General features: G+C 43.5%; 1 protein-coding gene across 3 annotated transcripts in view; it reads right to left on the reverse strand.

The window, feature by feature from the left end:
- Positions 1-26,019, reverse strand: part of aars1 (alanyl-tRNA synthetase 1) — a 68,641-nt gene that overhangs the window by 3,528 nt on the left and 39,094 nt on the right. For all 3 annotated transcript variants that reach the window (XM_041191403.1, XM_041191405.1, XM_041191404.1), the window contains 7 exons: positions 18,273-18,451; positions 17,395-17,508; positions 16,985-17,191; positions 15,896-16,080; positions 13,840-13,948; positions 12,540-12,653; positions 2,667-2,786 (listed from right to left, as the gene is read on the reverse strand). In XM_041191403.1, the coding sequence (XP_041047337.1) occupies positions 2,667-2,786; positions 12,540-12,653; positions 13,840-13,948; positions 15,896-16,080; positions 16,985-17,191; positions 17,395-17,508; positions 18,273-18,451 (1,028 nt within the window). The remainder of the gene's footprint in view (positions 1-2,666; positions 2,787-12,539; positions 12,654-13,839; positions 13,949-15,895; positions 16,081-16,984; positions 17,192-17,394; positions 17,509-18,272; positions 18,452-26,019) is intronic.

Raw genomic sequence — 26,019 nt, forward strand, 5'->3', positions numbered from 1 at the left:
ACTCCACCCCACCTCAGCTCAGCAATTCCTGAAACCCTCATTCATTCCCTAGTTACCTCTGGGCTTGACAACTGCAATTCAATTAAAGCTCCCAGACACACAACCTCACACAAAGAAACTCATCCAAACCCCACTATTAACCGACCTTTACAATAAATCACAATAATATATGACAATTATTATATTTTCATGACACTGTCCACTGTGAACTGTTCAGTTCAAGGGCAATTAGGGATGGGCAACAAATGCAGACTGTGCCAGCGATGCCCACATCCCATGAAAGAATAAAACTTGAGTAAAAATTGAACTTCTGGCTGGCCTTCCATCTTCCAGCCCCACTTCATATACTTGAGGTCATCCAAAACTCTGCTGGCTGTTTCCTAATTCACACCAATTCCTATTCTTTCATCTTCCCTATGTTCACTGACCCACACTGGTTTCCGGTTAAGCAACAACGCAATTTTAAAATGTTCATCTTTGTTTTGAAATCAATCCATGGTCTAGCTCCTCCTTATCTCAGTAACCTCACCCAGTCTTTCAACTCTCCGAGATCTTTGCCGCTCTCCAAATCTGGCATCTTGTGCATCCTGGATTTTAATTGCTAGAGTCATAGAGGTCTACAGCACAGAAAAAGGCCCTTCGGTCCATCGAGTCTGCACCGGTCAAACAAGTACCTAACTATTCTAATCCCATTTTCCAGCACTAAGCCCATAGCCTTGTACGCCATGGCATCGCATGTGCACATCCAAATCCTTAAAATCTTGACATGGATGGCTTGGTATCTGAGTTCAGAGCTTTTTTTTTCATTCATGGGATGTGGGCATTGCTGACATTTATTGCCCATCCCTAATTGGCCTTGTTCAGAGGGCATTTTTTTTATATAAAAGAGGGTCTGGAGTCACATGTAGGCCAGACCAGGTAAGGGCAGCAGATTTCCTGCCCTAAAGGTGAACCAGATGAGTTTTTACAACAATAGGTAACGCCTTTAAGTCAGCAGCAGACTTTTAATTTCAGATTTTTTGTTGAATTCAAATTTCACCATCTGCCATAATGGAAGTCGAACCCGGGTCCCCCGAGCCCACCATTAATTAACTGCTCCACCATTAAACTCTGGAACTCCCTCCCTAAATCATTCTGCACTTCTCTCCTCCTTTAGAATGTTCCTTAAAACCTACCCTTTGAGCAAGTTTTTGGTCATCTGCCTTGGTATCTCCTTATCTGGTTCGGTATTAAATTTTGTTTGATAGAGTATCTGTGAAATGCCTTTTGATTTTTTTTTATTCTTTCATGGGATGTGGGCACCACTGGCACAGTCTGCATTTGTTGCCCATCCCTAATTGCCCTTGAACTGAACATTTCAGAGGACAGTGTCATGAAAATATTATAATTTTCATATATTATTGTGATTTATTGTAAAGGTAGGATAATAGTAGGATTTGGATGAGTTTCTCTGTGTGAGGGAGCTTTAATTGAATTGCAGACAGGTCTCTGGAGGTTTGGAGTTATCAAAAGAGAAGCTAGGTTTGAAATGTTAAATAGGTAAACATGGCTGAAGTTTTAGATGTGAGGTGTGAAGAACATTTGCATTTTAGATAAACTAGAATAGTTTGAATTTCAAAGAAATGATGGGATGTTACACCTAGCCATATGAAGCTGAGTCAAACAGTGTTTATTTTCCCCAAAGATTATTGATAATATGAGTACTATGGAAGATTTATACTATGGAAAAAGAAAAGTTGCAAAGACATATTGGAACAATGGGATTACATTAAAAAGGGAGAAACATGTATAAAGGAGACAATGTTATATGTAAGGAAAGAAAACAATATAAGATCTAACAAGTGTGAAAAGACTCCTGCCTCTATGTATCAAGCTGCTGTGTACAGGAACCGAAGCTAAGAGAATTCACTTCAAATCTCTCTGTCCAGGGTATTGTGTGCTTTGCCTGGGTCTGTTGAAATCTATGTTGTTTTACTGTTGCCTTAACGGAGATGCAACTGGGAGCTAGATCAATTAGGAGATTTAGGAGCTATTACAGTAGTAATTTGTAGACCTAAGTATGTGCATAAAACCCTTTTTCTTCTATTAATAAATGTTTTAGTTATGTAAAAAACCTCTAAGTCTCAGTGGGCTCAGTATTACTGAATTCAAGGCACACATCTCAAAATAAAGTACAAATTGCTAACAGTTATGGCAGTTGTTTCAAGTTTCTCTCTGGGATTTGAGCAGCTCAGCATTTACCATCTGCTGTGCCATAACAGCAATCACATATGGGTCTGGACTCACATGTAGGCCAGACCAGGTTAGGACAGCAGATTTCCTTCCCTAAAGGACATAAGTGAACCAGATGGGTTTTTATGATAATCAATGCTGCTTTCATAGTCACCATTATTGAAACTAGCTTTATATTCCAGATTTATTAATTGAATTTAAATTCCACAAGCTGCCATGGTGGAATTTGAACCCATGTCCCTAGAGCATCCAGTTTGGTAACATTACCAACAAGCCACCATCCTCCCACCATAGAATTTATGAACAAAAGCATCAGAGTTTCCATGAATAGAGCATTCAGTGTCTTTTCTCATCCTTCATGAGCGTCTTGAGGGTGAAACAGTATTATTCAGAGAGGCAGTAACTCATAACTCATCATGGATTTGATCACTCACCTTCTTCAGTAAGTCAGCTTTACTGGCTCTGTCCAGATCATCCATAATCTTCTTTAATGACTTCAGCTTGTCCCTCAGCTCATCCTTTTGCCACTGGGGAATGACTGCAGCACTAATCATCTACAATTAAACAGACGCAAGGAAAATTCCCTATTATTAATTATGAAATTACTTTCTATGCTAAAGGACCCATGAATCATACTGCTGGAAGGGCTATTTCATGGTACACCTACCTAGGAATCGGAGCGGACCTGTGGGACACTGTCGGGAGCAGTGGAGCACTTATAAACAAACTCCAGGGATCAGAGTGCGGCCTAACCTACCTTGGAATTGGAGCAGATTTATGGGATACAATTGGGAGCTGCGCGGTACACCATTTCAGCTGTTGAGCGCACACTCAGTTTGAAGAAACAGAGTGAAAAACAACAACTGTGACATCACAGGAAACTATTAAGTTGATTGATTGTTAAGTGCTTAGTGTAAGGGACAGTGTTTTAATAACCAGCTAAGGACAGCGGAGTAAGGGAAGATCTATAAACAAAAAGAACTGAAACTTTCAAATAAGTACTAAAACACATAACTGTGTAATTACGAAACGAATAACTCTTAGTTGTAGGTGGTACCAACAATAAACACAATAAATTGTAATATACATAGGAATTATTTTAAGATAATTAAAGTAGTAATTAAATAAACTAAATAACATAACTAACAATGGTAGAACAGGTGTTGTGTTGCAGCTGTGGAAGGTGGACTCTTTTGACGCCAACACAATCTAGGACAAACATGTGTACAGAAAATGTAAGCAGCTAGAGGAATTCCGGATCAGGATTATTAACCTGGAAGTTGAGCCGCAGACGCTGCGCAACATAAGGGAGGGGGAGAAATATCTGGACACTTTGTACCAGAAGATGGTCAAACCTCTTAAAATAGGGTCAAAACAAAAAAACTGCAGATGCTGGAAATCCAAAACAAAAACAGAATTACCTGGAAAAACTCAGCAGGTCTGGCAGCATCGGCGGAGAAGAAAATAGTTGACGTTTCGAGTCCTCATGACCCTTCGACAGAACTTGAGTGAGAAAATAGGGTCGTTTGTTTTGGTCAGCGGTGAGGGTCAGGACGATGTGAACATGAGTGAGGCAGGTAAGGGGACTAAGCAGACAGTAGTGGAGGAGCCCTAAGCTTTGCAATTGTCAAACAGGTTTCAGGTCCACTTGTGTAGATGAAAGCAATATCTGCAGAGTGGATGAACAGATTGGCCATGGTACAGGAAGCCATTCAGGTTGGGGGGGCGGAGGGGAGCAAAATGGGGACAGTATAGTGAGGGGGATTGACAGTGTTCTCTGCAGCAAAGAGCAAGAGTCCAGATGGCTGTGTTGTCTGCCGATGCCAGGGTTCATGATATCTGCTCAGGACTGGAGGGGAACTTGCAGTGGGAGGGAGAGGATCCAGTTGTTCTGGTCCACGTAGGTACCATCAGCATAGATAGCACAAGGAAAGAGGTTCTATGTAGTCAGTATGAGGAGCCAGGCACCAAAACAAGAAGCAGAACCTCAAAGGTAATCATCTCTGGATCATTACCTGAGCCACATACAAATTGGCATAGGGCAAATAAAATGAGAGAGATTAATGCATAGCTCAAAGACTGGTGTGGAAGAAGTGGGTTCCAGTTTGTGGGGCACTGGGCAAAAGTGTGGGCTGTAACATTGAGACAGTCTACACCTGAACCGTGCTGGGACCAGTGTTCTAGCGAGCCACATAACTAGGGAGGTGGAGAGTGTTCTAAATTAAATAGTGGGGACAAGGATTCAAATTTGGGAAGATGTGGTAAATCAAAGAGTAGAGATAAGGCAAGAGAGAAAGGTGTTAATATGGGAAATGCTAGAACATTCTCCACCTCCCTAGTTATGTGGCTTGCTAGAACACTGGTCCCAGCACAGTGGCAGGAAGGACAGCAAGTAAAAAGCTAACAGTAAATCAGCAGATAAGGCTACAGGTTACAAAAATAATAAAAGAACAAAACTTCATTCTGTAAGTGAATGCACATAGCATTCACAATAAAACAGATGAACTAATAGCACAAATAGGGATAAGTAAGTACGATTTGAGAGCCATTACAAAGACATGTCCGCAGGATGACATAGATTGGAACCAGAATATTGAAGGGTACCTGACATTTAGGAAGGACAGGAAGCTAGGAAAAGGGGGAGGGGTGGCTCTGTTAATTAAAGATGATATTAGCACAATAGAGAAGGATGATCGAAGTTCAGGAAACCAGGATGTAGAAGCAGTTTGGGCAGGAATGAAAAATGATAAAGGCAAGAAGTCACTTGTGAGAGTGGTGTACAGGCCCCGTAACCACCTAGTAGGACGGGGTATCAAAGAAGAAATAATGAGAGTATGTCAGAAAGGTACAACATTTCTCATGGTGAATTTTAATTTACATATAGACTGGAAAAATGAGATGGGCAAAGGTAACCTAGACGAAGGATTCTTAGAATGTTTTCAGGATAGTTTCTTAAAACAGCACATCCTGGAGCCAAATAGGCTAAAATAGAACTGGTATTTTGCAATGAGATAGGAATAATTAATGACCTCATAGTGCAGGCACCCCTAGATAGCAGTCATCATAATATGATTGAATTTTATATTCCATTTTGGGGGGGGGGGGGTAGTCCAAGACTAGTTTTTTAAATTTAAATAAGAGCAATATTGAGGGCATGAAAGTAGAACTAGACAAAGTGGACTGGCAACTCAAGTTAAGGGATAGGTCAATAGAGATGAAGTGGCAGACATTTAAGGGGATATTCCAGTAAAGAATGACTAAAAGATTAATAAGGGAGGGAAAAATTAGAGTATGAGAGAAAGCTAGCTAGAAATATAAAGAAAGGTAGTAAGGGCTGAATTTTGCCTCCGTTTTGGGGAAGTTGATGGGCACAGCGCCATTTTACGTGGGAGGGCCAATTAAGGCCCACCCAGCGTGACGTCCACACAGAAGCGCTATGCACTCCCTGTGCAGGCGGGGGGGGGGGGGGGGGAATTCCTAAAATCAAGAGTGCGCTCTTTCGCACAAGCGCGAAAGAGCGCACTCATGTCCCTGAGGCTAAGTGCAGCCTCAGGGAGATCGGCTCTATATGTAAAAATAATAAAAGTAGAAAAATAAAATTTCCCTTACATGTCCCCTCATGTGACAATGTCACGTGAGTTGGGACATGTTCATAATTTCCAAAAAAACTTTATTAAAATTTTTAAAACGCTACATGAAACCTCATCCCACCTGTGGATGAGGTTTCATGCTTTTTCTAGTTCGTGCCGGGGCTCCGGGCCTGCCTGCCAACCTTAAGGTTGGACGGACAGGTCCACTAATTACTTTAATTGCTCTGTCAATGGCCTCAATTGGCCATTGACAGGTTGGTGGGCACGTAGCTGATTTTGCTGCGCCCCCGTCTTCCTGAAAATTTAAATGGGGCGCGGTGACGTCGGGAGTTCCGCCCGACATCACCATGCGTCATTTTCAGCGAGCGGGCCCCAACAGTAAAATCCAGCCCTAAGAGTTTCTATCGATATTTAGATAAGAAAAGTTAACCAAGTGAGCATTGGTCATATAGTAAGCGAGTCTGGAGAATTAATAATGGAAAATAAGGAGACAGCAGATGAAATCAACAGGTATTTTGTATCAGTCTTCACTATAGAAGATGCAAGTAACATCCTAGAAATAGCTGTAGATCAGGAAATTGAAGCGAGGGAGGAATTCAAGAAAATTACAATCACCAGGGAAGTGGTACTTAGCAAATTGTTGGAACTGCCGGTTGACAAGTCGCCAGGTCCTGATGGATTTTATCTTAGGGTCTTAAAATAATTGGCTAGTGAGATAGTTGATGTGTTGGTTTTAATTTTCCAAAAATTCACTCCATTCAGGGAAGGTCCCATTAGATTGGAAAATAGTGAACGTAACTCCTTTATTCAAAAAGGAAGGGGGACAGAAAGCAGTTAACTACAGGCAAGTTAGCTTAACATGTGTCATAGGGAAAATGTTAGAAGGTATTGCTAAATATGTCATAGCAGGGCACTTAGATAGATTCAAGGTAATCAGGCAGAGTCAACATGGTTTTGTGAAAGGGACATCATGTTTAACCAATTTATTGGAGTTCTTTGAAGAAGCAATATGTGCTGTGGATAAAGGAGAACCAGTGGGTGTACTGTATTTAGATTTCCAGAAGGCATTTGTGCCACATCAAAAGTTGTGCAAAATAAAAGCTCATTGTGTAGGGGATAACACACTGGCATGGATAGAAGATTGGCTAGCTAACAGGAAACAGTAAGCATAGATGGGTCATTTTCTGGTAGGCAAGATGTAATGAGTGGGGTGCCACTGGGATCAGCATCGGGGCCTCAACTCTACAATTTATATAAATGATTTGGTTGAAGGGATGTATGGTTGCTAAATTTGCTGATGACATTACAATAGATAGGAAAGTAAGTTGTGAAGAGGACATAAGGAGGCTACAAGGGATATAGATAGGTTAGGTGAGTTGGCAAAAATCTGACAAATGGAGTTGTCAAGAAAATATAATAATTCTCATAATGTTATTGGAATTTATTGTAAAATAGAGTAATAATGGAATGTGTCTATATATGTGTGTGCGCACGCGTGCAAGACTTGATTGAATTAATCTGGGTGCTTTGGTCTGAGAAGAGAGGTTAGGTTTGACATGTTAATTAGGTAAACATAGGGAAGTTTAGAAACATATCTGTCAAGGGAACATTTGCATTTTGAAATAAACCAGATTAGATTGTTTTCGAAGGAGGAGTGAAATGTGTAACCTAGCCAAGTGAAGTTTAGAAACAGTGTGTTTATTTTTCCCAAAGATTACTAGTAAAACTTAGTGCTATGACAGGGCTTTATTATCAGGGAGATAAAGTCCAAAGACATAGTGAAACAATAGGTATTTGCATTCAAAGAGGAAGTTATGTATAAAGAAGACCGTTTGCAAGGGAAGGCATTTTAAGATTTTACAAGTGTGAAAAAGCCTTCGGCATCTATGCCTCAAGTTGTTGTCTTCAAAGGACTGAAGTTAAGAAGAGAACTCACTTTGAATTTGACTTGTTCAGGGTATCATGTTTCTTTGCCTGGTCTTTTAAAATCTGAGTGTCTTACTGTTGCCCTAACAAACGTGTAACTGGGAGTTAGATTGATTAGGGGATTTAGAAGTTATCATAGTAGTAATTTGTTGATCTATGTATGTATTTAAAAATTTTTTCTCTTATTAATAAATGTTAATCTAGTTTTGTAAAGCCTGTAAGACTTGGTAGTCTTATTACTACTAAGTTCAAGGCACGCATCTCAAGATTTATATGAACTGAAAGTTAGTTGTGACAGTTGTTTTAAGTTTCCCTCTGGGATTTGAACAGCTCAGCACTTACCATCAGCTGTATCATAACAGGAGTATAATATAGGAAAATGTGAAATTGTTCATTTTGGCAGGAATAATAAAAGAGAAGCATATTATCTAAATGTTGAGAGATTGCAGAGCTCTGAGATGCAGAGGGAATAAAAACAGAAAACGCTTGTAAAACTCAGCAGGTCTGGCAGTATCTGTGGACGTTTCGAGTCCATATGACTCTTCTTCTGGCACCATCTTCTTCAGATGCTGCCAGACCTGTTGTGTTTTACCAGTATTTTCTGTCTTTATTTCAGATTTCCAGCATCGGCAGTATTTTGCTTTCACCGGGATGCAGAGGGATCTGGGTATTCTAGCGCATGAATTGCAAAAGGTTAGTATGCAGGGTCAGCAAGTAATTAGGAAAGCTAATAGAATGTTATTGTTTACTGCAAGGCAAATTGAATATAAAAGTAGGGAGGTTATGCTTCAGGTTATGCAACAGGGCGTTGTGAGACCACAATCTGAGTACTGTGTACAGTATTGGTCTCCTTTTTTAAGGAAGGGTGTAAATGTGTTGGAAACCGTTCAGTGAAGGTTCACTGGCCTAATACCTGGATTGGGCGGATTGTCTTATGAGGAAAAGTTGGATAGTCTAGGCTCATGCCCACTGGAGTTTAGAAGAGTAAGGGTGGCTTAACTGAAACATACAAGGTCTTTGGGGGTCTTGACAAGTTAATGTGGAGAGAATGTTTCCTTTCATGTGAGAATATAGATCTAGGGGTCACTGTTTAAAAATAAAGGGTCACCCATTTAATACAAACATGAGGAAAAGCTTTTTCCTCCACCAACACCCCCCACCCCCCCAGAGGGTCATGAGTCTTTGGAACTTTTCCTCAAACGGTGGTGGAAGCAAAGTCTTTGAATATTTTTAAGGCAGAGGTAGATAGTTACTTGATAAGCAAGGGGGTAAAAAGGTTACTGGGGGTAGGTGGGAATGTGGCATTGCGTTTACAATCAGATCAGCCATGATTTTATTGAATGATGGAGCTGACTCGAAAGGGCCGAGTGGACTACTCCTGGTCCTAATTAGTATGTATATTTTGCCCTTCCTTATCTCTAATCTCTTCCAGCTCTACAAGCCTTTGAGATCTCTGCTCTGCACTTCTCCAATTCTGGCTGCTTGCATAACCCTGATTTTAATTACTCCACCTCTGCCATCAGTGTTTTCAGCTGTCTTGGCCCTAAACTCTGGAATTACCTCTCTAAACATCTCCACTTCTCTCTCCTCCTTTAAGGAAGCTCCTTAAAGCCCACCTCTTTGAACAAGCTTTTGGTCATCTGTCCTAATATCTCTTTCTTTGGCTTGGTGTCAAAAATGTTTTTTTTATTGTTAACACTTTTGTTAAGTAGCTAAATGTGCTACGTAAATGCATGTTGGTATTGTTGGCAGAGTTATTCCATTTTGCACTTAACCTTTTCCAATTCTCTCTACTGAATGGGGTAATGTTTACTGGAATACAGTGCCAGGCACTAGAAATTACCCACCCATCTCAGCATTTTACCCACTGGCAATTCTTAGTGTTATTGCAGCAATTTATTCACTGATACCAGGCATCACAGTTCTTCTACCTTGTTCTCATCATTGTGCACTTTCTCGCAGTGGGTGATTGGATAATGGTCAAGAGCTGCGTTTTTTTCCCTCCTTCCCAGCCAAGAAGAGCAGAGGCCATTGGTAGCAGCCCAACCAATGTTGAGATCTGCTAACTTACCACAGGCCAAGGATCAAACCCGCAATCTTCTGCCTACACGGCCCATTACTATCCTGCATTTACTCACTGGCCACTCAAGAACATAACGTTCCTTTAATGTTGATTTAAAAGTTGATTTATATCTTATTATTTCTTTTTAAATATTTGTCTCATCATCTTCAGTTTTAGCCTCTCCTTGATAGAGGTAAGGAAGATCTGATGGAGGTAAATAAAAGTTTTTGTGATAGTGTAAAATAAGCAATATCAGATAAGCTGTCTATTTGACACCTCTTGCAACTTTCATTTCCAATGGTATAACCAGCATTAAGTCATGGATGGGCCAGAACTTCTTTGGGCCAAACCCAGAGCCATCACTTTTCACTTTCCCAATCAGAAACTCCATACCATAGCCCCGATTCCCTTTCTCCTTTTCCTGCAGAGCCACTCAAAATCAACATGACAGTGTTGCAATCTCAGTGTCCCTCTGGAACCTGAGCTGAGCTCCAAACCCCCATATCAAGTCTATTACCAGGACTGCCAACATCCACATCCAAAATACTGCCCATCAGCAACCCCACCTAACCCACTCTGTGACCCACATTCATGCCTTTACTGCCTTCAAGTCTGCTTTTCCAAAGCTCTCCTGACTGGGTCCCAATCTCAACTCTGTAAACTATAATTCACCAAGATCAGCACAGACCACAACTTATCCTGTCATAAAATGTATCGCCTCTATACTTGCCAACCTCCATTGGCCCCCATCTCTCAACATTATTAAGTCATGGGAGGTTGTGCTTCTGCATCCCCACCACTCATCCTGCCTGCCCCATGTCTCTGCAGTTTCTTCCAATCCTATGTCTGTACGAGGACGCTCTGCTCTTCTGACTCTTGTTTACTGCACGCTTCCTCCTGCCAATCTACCAATGGTAGAACAGCCTTCAATAATACCCCTACAGTCTGGAACTCTCTCACTAACCTTCTCCAACTTTCTGCATTCCCTCCATCTTCAAATCTCTCCTTAAAACCTACAGCCTTAACTGCATCCTTGGACAATTGCTATAAATTCTCACCTATCTCAATCCTCAAGTGCCTTGGAGCTGTTAGCTATGTAAAAGTGCTTTCCAAAGTAGCTGTGTTGATAACCAGTGGCTTCTTTTCAATTCTCACACCATAGAATCATGTTACACTAAAGCACAGAAAACAGGTCATTTGGCCATTCTAGTCTGTGCCGAAATATTATTCTGCTAGTCCCATTGAGCTGCACCTAGTCCATAACCCTCCAGACCTCTCCCATCCATGTATCTATCCAATTTATTCTTAAAACTTAAGAGTGAGCCCGCATTTAACACGTCAGATGGTAGCTCATTCCACATTTTCACCACTCTGAGTGAAGAAGTTCCCCCTAATGTTCCCACTAAACCTTTCCCCTTTCACCCTAAAGCCATGTCCTCTCACGTTTATCTCTCCTAATCTAAGTGGAAAGAGCCTACTCGCATTTACTGTCTATACCCCTCATAATTTTGTAGACTTCTATTAAATCTCCCCTCATTCTTCTACGCTCCAAGGAATAAAGTCCTAACCTATTTAATCTTTCCCTGTAACTCAACTCCTTAAGACCTGGAAGCATCCTAGTAAATCGTCTCTGCACTCTCTCAATCTTACTGATATCCTTCCTGTAGTTAGGTGACCAGAACTGCACACCATACTCCAAAGTTGGCCTCACCGATGTCCTAAATACAATACTTTGATTTATGAAGGCCAGTATGCCAAAAGCTTTCTTTACAACCTTGTCTACCTGTGACGCCACTTTCATGGAATTATGTATCTGAACTCCCAGATCCCTTTGTTCCTCCGCACTCCTCAGTGCCCTAACATTTACTGTGTATGTCCTACCTTGGTTTGACCTTTCAAAAAGTAACACCTCACACTTTTCCACATTAAATTCCATCTGCCATTTTCTGGCCCAATGTTCCAACTGGTCCAGATCTCTCTGCAAGCTTTGAAAGCCTTCCTCGCTGTCCATAATGCCTCCAATCTTAGTGTCATTAGCAAACTTGCTGATCCAATTCACTACATTATCATCCAAGTCATTGATATAGACAACAAACAACAATGATCCCAGCACAGATCCCTGAGGCACACCACTAGTCACAGACCTCCAATCTGAGAAGCAATCATCCACTACCACTCTCTGTCTTCTCCCACACAGCCAATTTTGAATCCAGTTTACAACGTTTCATCCTTGTCTCACTCCACTTAATCCATTTTACGGTATGTACTGTTTCTGTCAGGGTTCTTGTTTGGCGAATGAGTTTATTTCCGGCAGGTTGTTTTACCCAGTACAATCTTTGTTTACTCTATCGTCCCTTGGACCACTAGATTTGTTTAAACTGCACACTGATGTATGTCAGCTTTACTGATCCAAATAATGCTGCTGTTCATGGTAAGACCCCAGAATCATAATTTAAAAAGGAACACAGGTGAAACAAATGTTCCAAAGATATTCACAGTTCCTAGCACATCCATAAAGATGCCACAGCCTCTCCCTCGCTCAATGATACCATTTTAAAAATAATTCCAGGGGTTCCACCCCTACTCTCCTGTGCAGAGGGCCACACTTGAAAGTAGTATTCAATAATTCAAGTTTAATTTTTCAAATCTATTCGAACTCCATATTTAAACTGATTTTTAAAAATTTATGAAGGTATCAGGTATGCAGAGTTCTTGAATTTCTGATTTACCTCTGTGAGATCTGCAATCTCTTTCTGGATCTCTTTATTCGGAGACATCTGGCATTGGACCTTTGATTCTAGTGCCACAAGAGACTTCTGCAGAGTGTCTGCCTTTCTTAGTGCCTATAAAAGACAATGGCATTCAAATCACATAGGCCTTGTAACAGTCTTAGCATATTCAACAACTAATCAGTACAACTCAATTTACTGGCTTCAACCTAGGATGTGCAGCCACAGCCACAACTAGTGTGTGTGAGAGGAAGAGAAAAGACAAATAGTCTGAAAATCTGCATGAGGTAAACAGAAAGCAAATTTTCTGAGAGATAAAGGTCATGCAAAAGAGACAGAACATGAAAAAGACTCAGCAAACACACACAAGGGATAGGTGAAATAGAACGCATATTTGGAAAGACAGCAAAAGATGCAAAGAGCATGGATAAGAGAGAAGCATGGTTCAGATGGAACACACAAGAGAGACAATACAAATAAAACTATGCATGTATGAGTATGAGATGGAGAGTATGTACATGAGCTAGCATAAGACACAGAGTGCATGCACAGAAGAAACAGAAGTTATGAGAGATTAAAAAGGTACATGGGAAACAGTATGCGAGATATGTGACAAGCAAAAGAGATATAAAGACTGCTTGGCCTTTCAAGTACCTCATGCCAAGACCCTGAAAAATTAAAAAAATCTAATTCCCTTTCCTCCTCTCCTCAAGTTGTTGACCATCATGAGATGCAGTTCAATGAGGATCAGTAATACACTGGTACCTTGCCCAAGTGGCCACCCTTTATGCATGAATCTAAACAATTAGTGTTAAATATGGTATGATGATTCAACCATACAGGGCATCACAGCTAAACTCAACCCTGCCCTCAACCAACACCCATGAAGGTCCATTTTCAGCAGGGGTGACTAGTCAGTGATCAGGAGCAGGAAATCTGACCATTTTCTTCCTACTAACCTAAGGAGCTTACCAATTGTAGCATCCCAGTCCCTCCATCACTTGAGAGCAGCTAATTTAGCACAGAGTAGGGAGATGACCTGGGGACCTCTGACCTATGGCTCATTACCACACCGGGGAGTACCCACCAGGCTATCGACAGACGACATGGCCCTTTAGGCTTATTACCATACTTGTAGAGTTGTGTCAGCAACACCATAAATAAACTGAAAACGTTATCTTTTACATGGTCAGAAACAAAACATAGTAATCCAAAAAAGTCATCCTGCCACAAGGAGACCCAAATTCCCCAAAGCTTCCAGCTGTCCAAGGGTTAACATTTGTTAAGCACAACCACTAACCTTTTGAGCCTCAGATCCTGTGACTGCCACTATTCTCCTAATGCCCTTGGCGATAGCTTCTTCTGATACAATCACAAAAGGACCAGCATGGCGTGAGTTCTGCAGGTGCCTGGAATAAAAATTGGTGCAATTACCATGGGGGAAGGGACCTCAGTGTAACAAAGTAACTTGTCCCCAAGCTCTGCAATCAGAATATTAAGTATTTCACTGAATCAAAACTGTTCCATGATTCACTAATTCAACACACATTTATAAACAAAAAGTGTCAAAATAACAACATGCTCAAAAAATCAATACTTTCAATGGGTTCAGAAGGAGTGTGGAGCCATTGTTCAGGATATTAAGAAATATTTACGAAGTTTCTCACTCCATCTCATGGACAGCCAGCTTCCAGGGAGTACCCATTTTTGAGATGCGACACTAGAAGGAAAAACAAATATTTGCAGCAAACAAAAATGCTTCTTTGAAACAAGGCCAGGGAGACTCAGCAAAAAAAATTCAGGAAATCTCACTTTTTGGTGAATGCTATCAAAATTGGTTAGAGAAGCCAGGAATTTATTAAAATCAGAAAAAAAAATAACATTTGCAGTTTTTATAAAGCCAATTGCTTACTCCCCACCAAAGGCTTTTGCTGGCATACAGTCCTGTCAAAATAAGTCACACAAGACACAAAGGAAGAACTTGCATTTATATTGAGTCTTTCATGGTATCAGGACATCGTAAAGTGCTTCACAGTCAATAAATGCTTAAGTAGTGTTACCTAGAAAATGTGATAAGCCAATTTGTGCACAGCAAAGTCCCACAAACCAGCTAATCCATTTTTAGTGACGTTGTTTGAGAGACAGGTGTTCCCCAGTACACCCGGGAGAACGTCCTTGATCATATTCAAATAGTGTAAAGGATCTTTTACATCCACCTGACAATACAGTCACAATTAGAGTATTGCGTCCAGTTCTGGTCACCACGCTTTAGGAAGGATGTCATGGTCCTTTAAAGAGTACAGAGGAGATTTACCAGAATGGCTCCAGGGATGAGGGAATTTAACTACAGGGTTAGATTGGGGAAGCTGGTGTTATTCTCGGAGCAGAAGAGACTGAAGGGAGACTTGATAGAGGAGTATAAGGTTATGACAGGTCAGGTAAGGTAGACAAAGAAAAGCTTGTTCTCATGAACTGATCATACAAGTACATAAATTTAAGGTTTTGGGTAAGAGATGTATGGCGGATGGAAGATTTTTTTTAAACACAGCGAGTGCTAATGACCTGGTGCTCGCTGCTTACAAGAATGGTGGAAGCGGAGACGTTGAATAATTTCAAAAGGAAAATGGATGGGCACTTGAGGGAAACAAACTTACAGGGCTACGGGATAGAGCACAGGAATGGGCCTGACTGGATCACTGTACACAGAACTGGAATGAACTTAATGGGACGAATGGCTTCCTTCTGTAGTGGAATGACTCTGACTCTCCATGGCAGACGAGGTATGGTCATCTGAAAAGAACAGGTGGAGGTGAAAGTAATGGCATAGTGGTAATGTCACTGGACTAGCAATCCAGAGGTGGGTTCAAATCCCACAATGGCAGCTGGTGGAATTTGAATTGAATTAATAAATCAAAGCTACTCCCAGCAATGGTGGCCATGAAACCACTGTCGTTTGTCATAAAAATCCTTCTGGTTTACTAATGGCCTTTCGGGAAGGATATCTGCCGTCCTTACCTGGTCTGGCCTATATGTGACTCCAGACCCACAGCAATGTGGTTGACTCTTCTAGCAGCCACTCAGTTCAAGGGTAGTTATCCCATGAAAGACTTAAAAAAAAAAGTTGTTGCTCTTTTTACAAGCCTGGGCAGTGGATTATCAGCAATTCAACTCGCCTTCAATATTATAGCCCTATCTCTGGACTGTGCTTCCCTGTAGAGTGCTAAGTGACCTCAAAATATTTAACAAATGAACCAGTGGGACACTTTTTTTTTGCAAGCTTGTACAGTCCTCCACTGTTTTTTCAGTCCTTTGAAATCCTCTTTTGCCCTGTATTTAGTTTCAGGCAATGCACTCACGTTCCACCGCAGAACTCCACTGAAGTGACAGAACCCGCTGGTCCAGATGGGTCAGCCAGCATATCCTCTACTGGGATCCCCACTGACACCACTCGCACTGGGTCAGGGTACGTCTCATCAAATACGGCGCGAAGACCCTGAATAGCCTTTGCCGCAGCAAGGGGAGTATCCTTGGCATAAATTGGCTGCAAGGAAATAAGTAAAGTTATTGTGAATCCCAAAAATAAGTAAAATAAAGCTTTAATGGTTTCAATTTTTTTCTCATACTGTTTAGATAGAATTTCACATTGAAGAAAAAGATAACTTTGAGCTCCTCAAACAGAGATGTTAGTGGTGCCAAATGGAATCTTCTCAATTTCAGAACTGAGTTCTCCAGGTCAGGTATAATAATTAGATGTGGAAAGCTCCCTCTACTCCGCCTCTTTTCCAGTGTTAGCACACCTGCTCCTGCCATCGTGTATTACTTTTCCATTTTCTACACCAGTCACCCTATGGCCTCCCTGAATGCGAATGACAATTTAACCACAGTCTTGTGCACTGGAAACAAGATTATCCAAACTCACTAGGTGTAAACCCTTACAAGCCAGCGGACACTGGAGTCCTTTACCTCATTAGCCTGGGCTGCATTTGAAACCGGCCACAGAGGGAAAGGGCAGTGTGTAAGCTACTGCTTCACTTGATGTCCTATAAGCTGTCACACTCAGTAAGAATTTACGTCACTCAGACACCAGTACAAGGGCAACAAGGGAGGGCAATAAATGCTGGCCCAACCAGTGAAGCCCACATCCTGTGAATGAATAAAAAATACTTAAGTGTCAGAATGAACAATATCTCATCATATTGTTATATTAAATTAAAATTACATAACCAATTTGCTTTTGCGCACGTGCAGTTGCTCCATGTTACATGATATGGCTGTGTACATGTCTGAGCTTGGAGCAATGAATTTTAAACAAAGTAAGGTGAGACAGAGAGATGAAGGAGCATCCGGGACATCATGATCATTGCTTACCTCTCCAAGAGTTAAGACTGCAAAGTTTTATTTTTCATTGAACCAGTGTGATTTTAATGAAATGATGAGTGCTTTACCTTGGCTTCTTGAATCATTTTGCTCGTGATCTCTTCACTTTTTTTGATCTCCTGAGTGCTCATCGCTCCCTTTGCTGTGAAATCAAAGCGCAGCCTATCTGGTGCCACCAGAGAGCCCCGTTGGTCTGCCTCACCTAGCACAGACCGCAGAGCAAAGTTCAGCATGTGGGTACTAGTATGATTACTCATGACGGATCTCCTCTTAGCCTGAATGGAAAATAAATTCAAAGTTACAATTTTGTGGCCTGTAAATTGCAATCAGACGATCTTAAATAATTTTCACGCCATGGGTTGAAATGGTGTGAAATTCACATCTCCAATTAACTAGAACATAGGTAATTTATTGTCTGCTGCTGAATGGGAAACAAACACTAAACTATGGAATTTTAAATCCAGTGAAAGGTCATTACCTCATCAATGAAGAGACGAACTTTATCCCCTACTTTCAGCACTCCATAAACCGTTCCGATATGGAGGACATAGCCACCTCGTACCTGTACATTTTTCACAGTGAACTCAGTCTTCTGGGGAGGAAATTACAGTGAAATGCATTCAGAAAATGCATAAGTTCATTTAACTGTCAGCATGCCAAATGAATTCAAAGTAAAATGAGCAAGCTTAGGTATAGAAGGAGCTCATGCTCCAATTTGTCTTCTAACGACCATGGAGGTACTGCCCATATGTAAACATTCAGTGAGGTTGGGATTATAACATATTGTGATGTTATGGATAGTTCAATAGCCTGTCGACATTCATTCAGAGTCAAGGCTCGCACACAAATAATAGGCCACATGTTCATGGTAGCTGAAGGTAATTGTAATCTATTGAACCACACACCAATGAATAACTCAATGCCCTCAGGAAACATGGGGAGGGGTAAAGGGAATAAAAATACATGATCACAAATTCAATTTCAGATTGTTCTGAATTAGCTGATTAGTTGGAGAGTGATCAGGATATGATGATCGACCTCAGCGTCCATTGAATTGGGATGGAAGAACAACCAACCTGGGATACTGGTCCTAATAGCTATCATGATTCCTGTAGAGAGCTGCACTTGCATGGATAGGACTATGACAACCCTATTCTGTGTAGTACAATGTAGTAAGTTTATCTACTGGTCATTTGAGAAACCAGGAGGACATTTGAGTCAACAAGAGATTACACATATTGGCAAGTGCAAATGGGGGACTGTGGATTTATTATTCAGAGAGGTTACTCAATACCACAACTCAGGCAAGTTGCACTCTCTGGCTGAAAGCAGAAACAGGAAATTAAAACCCCTTACATCTTCACTGTAGTTGTCCTCTTTTATCAAGTAGCCCTCATCGTAAATCTGACCACCTTGTTCGGCGTAGAAGCATGTACTGTCCAGCAGCAGGCCGCAATCCTGGCCCGTCTTCACCTCCTCCATGAATGCTTTCTCCCTGCGGATTGCTTTCACGGTGGCCTCTATAGATTCAAAAGCTGCAGGGAAAGTCAGGAGCAGTTGGTCACTAACAGTAAAAGATGAACAGAAAAGGAATAACAAACAACAACATACAGATAAACCCACCAATCCTTAATAAATGGTGTTTCCTCTAGTGAAATGTTTATGATTACCACAGGTTATTTTTGTGGTGTTATTTACTTTCTCCTTGTTTCGTCTTTTCAAATATTTCAGACAACAGGTAGATACGCTGTTCCAATTAGATGCACTGTTCTCTAAGTGAGAACACAGTTCATTGCAGCTCTGACAGCTCCCAACAGAGCTTTTTTCTATACTCAGCATCAAAGGGAAAGGAAACAAAACAGAAAACACAAATCTCTTTACAGGTGTAAGCTGCACCTTTGCGAGGGTGTAAGTCAACAGCAAGAGGACAGAAGTGTTTCATGGGGAGTGCTGGTGGCTATGCTATCTCACGCATGCATTCAGGTGAAACCTACAAACTCATTCAGTGTCAGAGACTACTGACTCAATTCAGTTGTCATGCAACAACTAAGAATTCACACAAAACAATATCACTAAAAGAGTAATAAACGATGGAGTAGGTTGCTCAGGGCAAAGCCTTTGAAATGGAGGGTATAATGGATGCAAGAAATAATTGTATCTTTTTAGAGAACGGTGATAAAGAGGGATATACTGAGAAGGTGGGTAATTGGATTGCTCTAACAAGAGACAGGCTCGCTGGCCAGAATTATTTCCCCCAAAATTTCTAAAGAGTCTTGGAAGAGTTCAAAACAGTTAGTATCCAGATGTCAAATTAATGAATACTTGGATGTAAACGCAACCTCCATCTGAATAACTAAATTTCGTAACTCCTTCACTTTTTGTGAGACAATTCCATCCTGCTCTATCTCAAATTGTTTAACAGTAAATCAACAACTGTTCAATCACATTCTCAGTACACAGGAGCTATGGTAATAGGCCTGAAGCAAGGTGGAAACAGAAATTAACACATTTCAATTTGTTGCTCATTTGGCAAGGAATAAGACACCTGTTGATCTGGATACCCAGTGTCATCATTAAGCGCTTTTTGGTTTGGTGCAACACTGTTGGTGTTGGGCTCCTCTTCCATAAATAGAGCGAGGGGCCGGGGCGGCGCGGCAGTGAGGGGCCGGGGCGGCGCGGCAGTGAGGGGCCGGGGCGGCGCGGCAGTGAGGGGCCGGGGCGGCGCGGCAGTGAGGGGCCGGGGCGGCGCGGCAGTGAGGGGCCGGGGCGGCGCGGCAGTGAGGGGCCGGGGCGGCGCGGCTGTGAGGGGCCGGGGCGGCGCGGCTGTGAGGGGCCGGGGCGGCGCGGCTGTGAGGGGCCGGGGCGGCGCGGCTGTGAGGGGCCGGGGCGGCGCGGCTGTGAGGGGCCGGGGCGGCGCGGCTGTGAGGGGCCGGGGCGGCGCGGCTGTGAGGGGCCGGGGCGGCGCGGCTGTGAGGGGCCGGGGCGGCGCGGCTGTGAGGGGCCGGGGCGGCGCGGCTGTGAGGGGCCGGGGCGGCGCGGCTGTGAGGGGCCGGGGCGGCGCGGCTGTGAGGGGCCGGGGCGGCGCGGCTGTGAGGGGCCGGGGCGGCGCGGCTGTGAGGGGCCGGGGCGGCGCGGCTGTGAGGGGCCGGGGCGGCGCGGCTGTGAGGGGCCGGGGCGGCGCGGCTGTGAGGGGCCGGGGCGGCGCGGCTGTGAGGGGCCGGGGCGGCGCGGCTGTGAGGGGCCGGGGCGGCGCGGCTGTGAGGGGCCGGGGCGGCGCGGCAGTGAGGGGCCGGGGCGGCGCGGCAGTGAGGGGCCGGGGCGGCGCGGCAGTGAGGGGCCGGGGCGGCGCGGCAGTGAGGGGCCGGGGCGGCGCGGCAGTGAGGGGCCGGGGCGGCGCGGCAGTGAGGGGCCGGGGCGGCGCGGCAGTGAGGGGCCGGGGCGGCGCGGCAGCGACCCTGCCAGAATTTGAAAACACTGACAAAAGAGATGTCAGCGCAAAGCAAAGAGCTGACTGGTACATAGTGGGTATGTTGTTTTTCTCCACTTTAAAGCTCCATTAAGGTAAGGTAAGAGTTCTACTTTTAAAAAAAAGAAATTAAATAATTTTCTACTTGGCTTAAATTTAGGATAAGAGCATTTTAACTAAAGGTAAAGCAGGGGAGCTCAGTCCCCTTTGTTGCACAGCCTGCAGAATGTGTGAAGTCTTAGTCGCTCCTGGCAGTCTGGGTGACCATGTCTACAGGATGTGCCACTGGTTTGACCAGCTTGAGCACTAAGTTTCAGAGCTGCAGCATCAGCTGGAGGGATTATCCCAATTTTGTTGATTTGGTTTTCATTTAAAAGATTATCAGCTGGAGGGACAGCAGTGCATCCGCAAGGCTGAGTTACGTGAACAGCAGGTTTTTGGATGTGGTCACCCCGCAGCTTAAGGAAGTGCAGTCAGAGAGGGAATGGATGACCACCAGTCAGAAGGAGGGAGGCAGGCAGGTAATCAGGAAAGCCCCAGAGTGCATCTCACTCAAGAAGTTTTTCTGTGTTGGAAAATGATGAGAGTGACAGTTCCTCTGGGGAGTGCAGCTAGAGGCCAGTTGCACAAGAGGGGAGGAAAAAGAGAGGAAGAGCAATAGCAGTAGGAGACTTGATCGCCAGGGGTACAGACAGGCATTTCTGCAGCCGCAGACGTGACTCCAAAATGGCGTGTTGCCTCCCTGGTGCCAGGGTCAAGGATGTCACTGCATCCTTGCAGTGACATCCTGCAGGGCAGCAGGGCATTCTGAAGGGGCAGGGCGAACAGTTAGAGATCATGGTTCACATTGGTATTAACGACATGGATAGAAAGAGGGATGAGGTCCTGCAACAAGAATTTAGGGAGCTCGTTAGCAGATTGAAAAGCAGGACCTCAAAAGGTTGCAATCTCTGGATTACTCCCAGTGCCATGTGTAGTGAGCATAGGAATAGGCGGATAGAGCAGATGAATGCATGGCTAAAGGGTTGGTGCAGGAAGGAGGGCTTTAGATTCCTGGATCACTGGGTCCATTTCTGGGGAAGGTGGACCTGTACAAGTCCAACTGGTTGCACCTGAACCAGAACGGGACAAACATCCTTGTGGGACAGTTTGCTAGTACTGTCGGTGGGGATTTAAACTAATATGGCAGGAGGATGGGATATGGAGCGTACGTATAGACAAGTATAGAAGAAAAAAACAAGTCAGTCTGGAAGGCAGAACGTAAAGTCAAGTTAAGGCACAAGGGAGCATGGCAAGGATGGATGGCGTTTATTTTAATGCAAGGAGTCTTGTGAGTAAGGTAGATGAGTTGAAGATGTTGATTAACACATGGGGATATGATATTGCTATCATGGAGACATGATTGAGGGAGGAGCAGGACTGGTAGCTCAATATTCTGGCGTATAGAATATTCAGACGAGACAGTTGGGGTGTAAAAGAGGAAGTGGTGTCGCAACACTGATCAAGGAATCAATTATTGCAATAAGGAGGAATGATATCTTAGAAGGGTCCTCAAATGAGACCATATGGGTAGAATTTAAAAACATAAAAGGCGGCAATCACATTGCTAGGAGGTGGATAAGGATAACAGGAGTCCTCAGGTTAAGGTGCTTAATTGGGGGCAGGCTAATTATAATAATATTAGGCAGCAACTGAGGAAACTAGTCTGGAGGCGGACGTTTGAGGGCAAATCAACAACTGACATGTGGGGGGCTTTCAAACGTCAGTTGATAAGAATTCAGGACCGGCATGTTCCTGCTAGGATGAAGGATAAGCATGGCAAGTTTCGGGAACCTTGGATAACGAAGGATATTGTGAGATTAGTCAAAAAGAAAAGGAAAGCATTCGCAGGGGCTAGAAGGCTGGGAACAGCTGAAGCCCGTGTAGAATATAAAGAAAGTAGGAAGAAACTTAAGCAAGGAGTCAGGAGGGCTAAAAGGGGTCATGAAAAGTCATTGGCAATCAGGATTAAGGAAAATCCCAAGGCCTTTTATACATATGTAAAAAGCAAGAGGGTAGCCAGGGAAAGGGCCGGCCCACTCGGACAGAGGTGGGAATGTGTGTGTGGAGTCAGAAGAAATGGGAGAGATACTAAATGAGTACTTCTCATCAGTATTCACCAAAGAGAAGGACTTAGCGGTCGATTTGTCTAGGGAAGAGTATGTAGATAGCCTGGATCATGTTGAGATCAAAAAAGAGGTGTTAGGCGTCTTGAAGAATATTAAGGTGGATAAGTCCCCAGGGCCAGATGGGATCTACCCCAGAGTACTGAGGGAGGCAAGGGAGGAGATTGCTGGGGCCTTGACAGAAATCTTTGTATCCTCACTGGCTACGGGTGAGGTCCCAGAGGACTGGAGAATGGCCAATGTTGTTCCATTGTTTAAGAAGGGTAGCAGGGATAATCCAGGAAATTACAGGCCGGTGAGCCTTACGTCAGTGGTAGGGAAATTATTGGAGAAGATTCTTCATGACAGGATTTACTACCATTTGGAAGCATATGGGCGTTTTAGTGAGAGGCAGCATGGTTTTGTGAAGGGGAGGTCGTGTCTCACTAACTAGATCGAGTTTTTCAAGGAAGTGACAAAGATTATTGACAATAGAAAGGCAGTGGATGTTATATACATAGATTTCAGTAAGGCCTTTGACAAGGTCCCTCATGGCAGATTGGTACAGAAGGTAAAGTCGCACAGGATCAGAGGTGAGCTGGCAGGATGGATACAGAATTGGCTTGGTCATAGAAGAGAGGGTAGCAGTGGAAGGGTGCTTTTCTGAATGGAGAGCTGTGATTAGTGGAGTTCCACAGGGATCAGTGCTGGGTCCTTTGCTGTTTGTGGTATACATAAATGATTTGGAGGAAAACGTAACTGGGCTAATTAGTAAGTTTGCAGACGACACTAAGGTTGGAGTAGTTGCAGATAGTGAAGAGGATTGTCAAAGGATACAACAGGATATAGATCGGTTGGAGACTTGAGCGGAGAAATGGCAGATGGAGTTTAATCCAGACAAATGTGAGGTAATGCATTTTGGAAGGTCTAATACAGGCAGGAATTATACAGTAAATGGCAGAACCCTTAAGTGCATCGACGGGCAGAGGGATCTGTGTGTACAGATCCGCAGGTCACTGAAAGTGGCAACGCAGGTGGATAAGGTAGTCAGGAAGGCATATGGCATGCTTGCCTTCACTGACAGGGGTATTGAGTATAAAAGCTGGGAAGTCATGCTGCAGCGGTATAGAACATTGGTTAGGCCACACTTGGAATATTGCATGCAATTCTGGTCACCACATTACCAGAAGGATATGGAGGCGTTGGAGAGGGCGCAGAGGAGGTTTACCAGGATGCTGCCTGGTTTGGAGGTTATTAGCTATGAGGAGAGATTGGAGAAACTTGGATTGTTCTCACTAGAGTGACGGAGATTGAGGGGCGACTTGATAGAAGTTTACAAAATTATGAGTGGCCTGGACAGAGTAGATAGTCAGAAGCTTTATCCCAGGGTGGAAGAGTAAATTACTAGGGGATATAGATTTAAGGTGAGAGGAGAAAACTATAAAGGAGATGTGCGGGGCAAGTTTTTTTTACGCAGAGTGTAGTGAGTATCTGGAATTCGCTGCCAGAGGTGGTGGTGGAAGCAGGCACGATAGTGGTGTTTAAGAGCCAGCTTGACAAATACATGAATAGGATGGGAATAGAGGGATACGGACCCCGGAAGTGCAAAATGTTTTAGTTGACAGGCAATGTGATTGGCGCAGGCTTGGAGGGCCGAAGGACCTGTTCCTGTGCTGTACTTTTTGTTCTTTTATTTGTTCTTTGAAAGAGTAGGACCCATTCGGGACCAAATGGCAAACTGTATGTGGAGCCAGAAGATGTAGATGAGGTTTTAAATAAGTATTTTGCATCTGTATTCACTATAGAGGATAATGTAGGTATAGAAATCAGGGAGGGGAACCGTGATATACTTGAACAAATTAGCATCGAGAAGGAAGAGGTATTAACTACTTAAAAGCCTACTAAAGCTGCTAAATCCCCAGGCCAAGATGAGATGTATCCCAGGCTACTGTTGGAGGCAAGGGAGGAGATAGCAGGGGCCCTGACATTAATTTTCAAATCCTCTCTGGCCAAAGGAGAGGTGCCAGAGGACAGGAGGACAGCTAATATGGTGCCATTATTCAAGAAGGGTGGTCGGGATAAACCAGGGAACTTTAAGCCAGTGGGTCTAATATCAGTGGCAGGGAAATTTGGAAAAAATTCTGAGGGACAGAAGTAATCTTAACTTGCAGAGACAAGGATTAATCAAGGATAGTCAGCGTGGCTTTGTCAGGGGGGAATCATGTCTAACAAATTTTTTGAGGAGGTGACTAGGTGTGTAGATGAGGGTAGTGCAGCCAATGTAGTCTACATGGACTTCAGTAAGGCTTCTGACAAGGTCTTTCATGGGAGACTGGTCAAGAAGGTAAGAGCCTATGGGATCCAGGGAAATTTGGCAAAACAGATTCAAAATTGGCTTAGTGGCAGGAGGTAATGGTTGAAGGTTGTTTTTGTGACTGGAAGCTTGTGTCCAGTGGCTTACCGCAGGGTTTGGCGCTGGGTCCCTTGCTGTTTGTAGTGTACATTAGTGATCTAGGCATGAATGTAGGAGGTATGATTAGTAAGTTCGCAGATGACAAAAATTGGTGGCGTGTTAAACAGTGAGGAAGAAAGCCTTCGAGTACAGGACGATATAGACGGGCTAGTCAGATGGGCAGAACAGTGGCAAATGGAATTTAATTCTGAAAAATATGTGAGGTGATGCATTTTGGGAGGACTAACAAGGCAAGGGAGTACACAATGAGTGTTTGGACCCTAGGAAGTACAGGGGATCAGAGGGACCTTGGTATGCATGTCCACAGATCCCTGAAGGCAGCAAGACAGGTAGATAAGGTGGTTAAGGCATATGGGACACTAGTATTCAATGCCTCACTAATAAAGACAAGAGCAGGGAGGTTATGTTGGAGCTGTATAAAGCATTAGTTTGGCCACATCTGAGTACTGTGTGCAGTTCTGGTTGCCAGACTATAGGAAGAATGTGACTGCACTGGAGAGGGTGCAGGAAATTCACCAGGATGTTGCCTGGGCTGGAGTGTTTCAGCTATGAAGAGAGACTAGATAGACTGGGGTTGTTTTCCTTAGAGCAGAGAAGGCTGAGGGGGGACCTGATTGAGGTGTACAAAATTATGAGGGGCATAGATAGGGTAGAGAGGGAGAAACTGTTCCCCTTAGTGGAGGGGGTCAATAACCAGGGGGCATAGATTTAAGGTAAGTGGCAAGAGGTTTAAAGGGATTTGAGGAAAAAAAATTTCATCCAGAGGGTGGGGGGGTATCTGGAACTCACTGCCTGAAAGGGTGTTAGAGGCAGGAACCCTCACAACATTTAAGAATTATTTAGATGAACACTTGAAATGCCACAGCATACAAGGCTACAGGCCAAGTGCTGGAAAATGGGCTTAAAGTAGATAGGGGCTTGATGACTGGTGCAGACACGATGGGCTGAAGGGCCTCTTTCCATGCTGTACAGCTCTATGATTCTAATGGGTCACAATCTCAACATCAGAGCAACTCTTTA

The sequence above is a fragment of the Carcharodon carcharias genome, chromosome 7 (assembly GCF_017639515.1).
Source record: "Carcharodon carcharias isolate sCarCar2 chromosome 7, sCarCar2.pri, whole genome shotgun sequence".
Classification (NCBI taxonomy): domain Eukaryota; kingdom Metazoa; phylum Chordata; class Chondrichthyes; order Lamniformes; family Lamnidae; genus Carcharodon; species Carcharodon carcharias.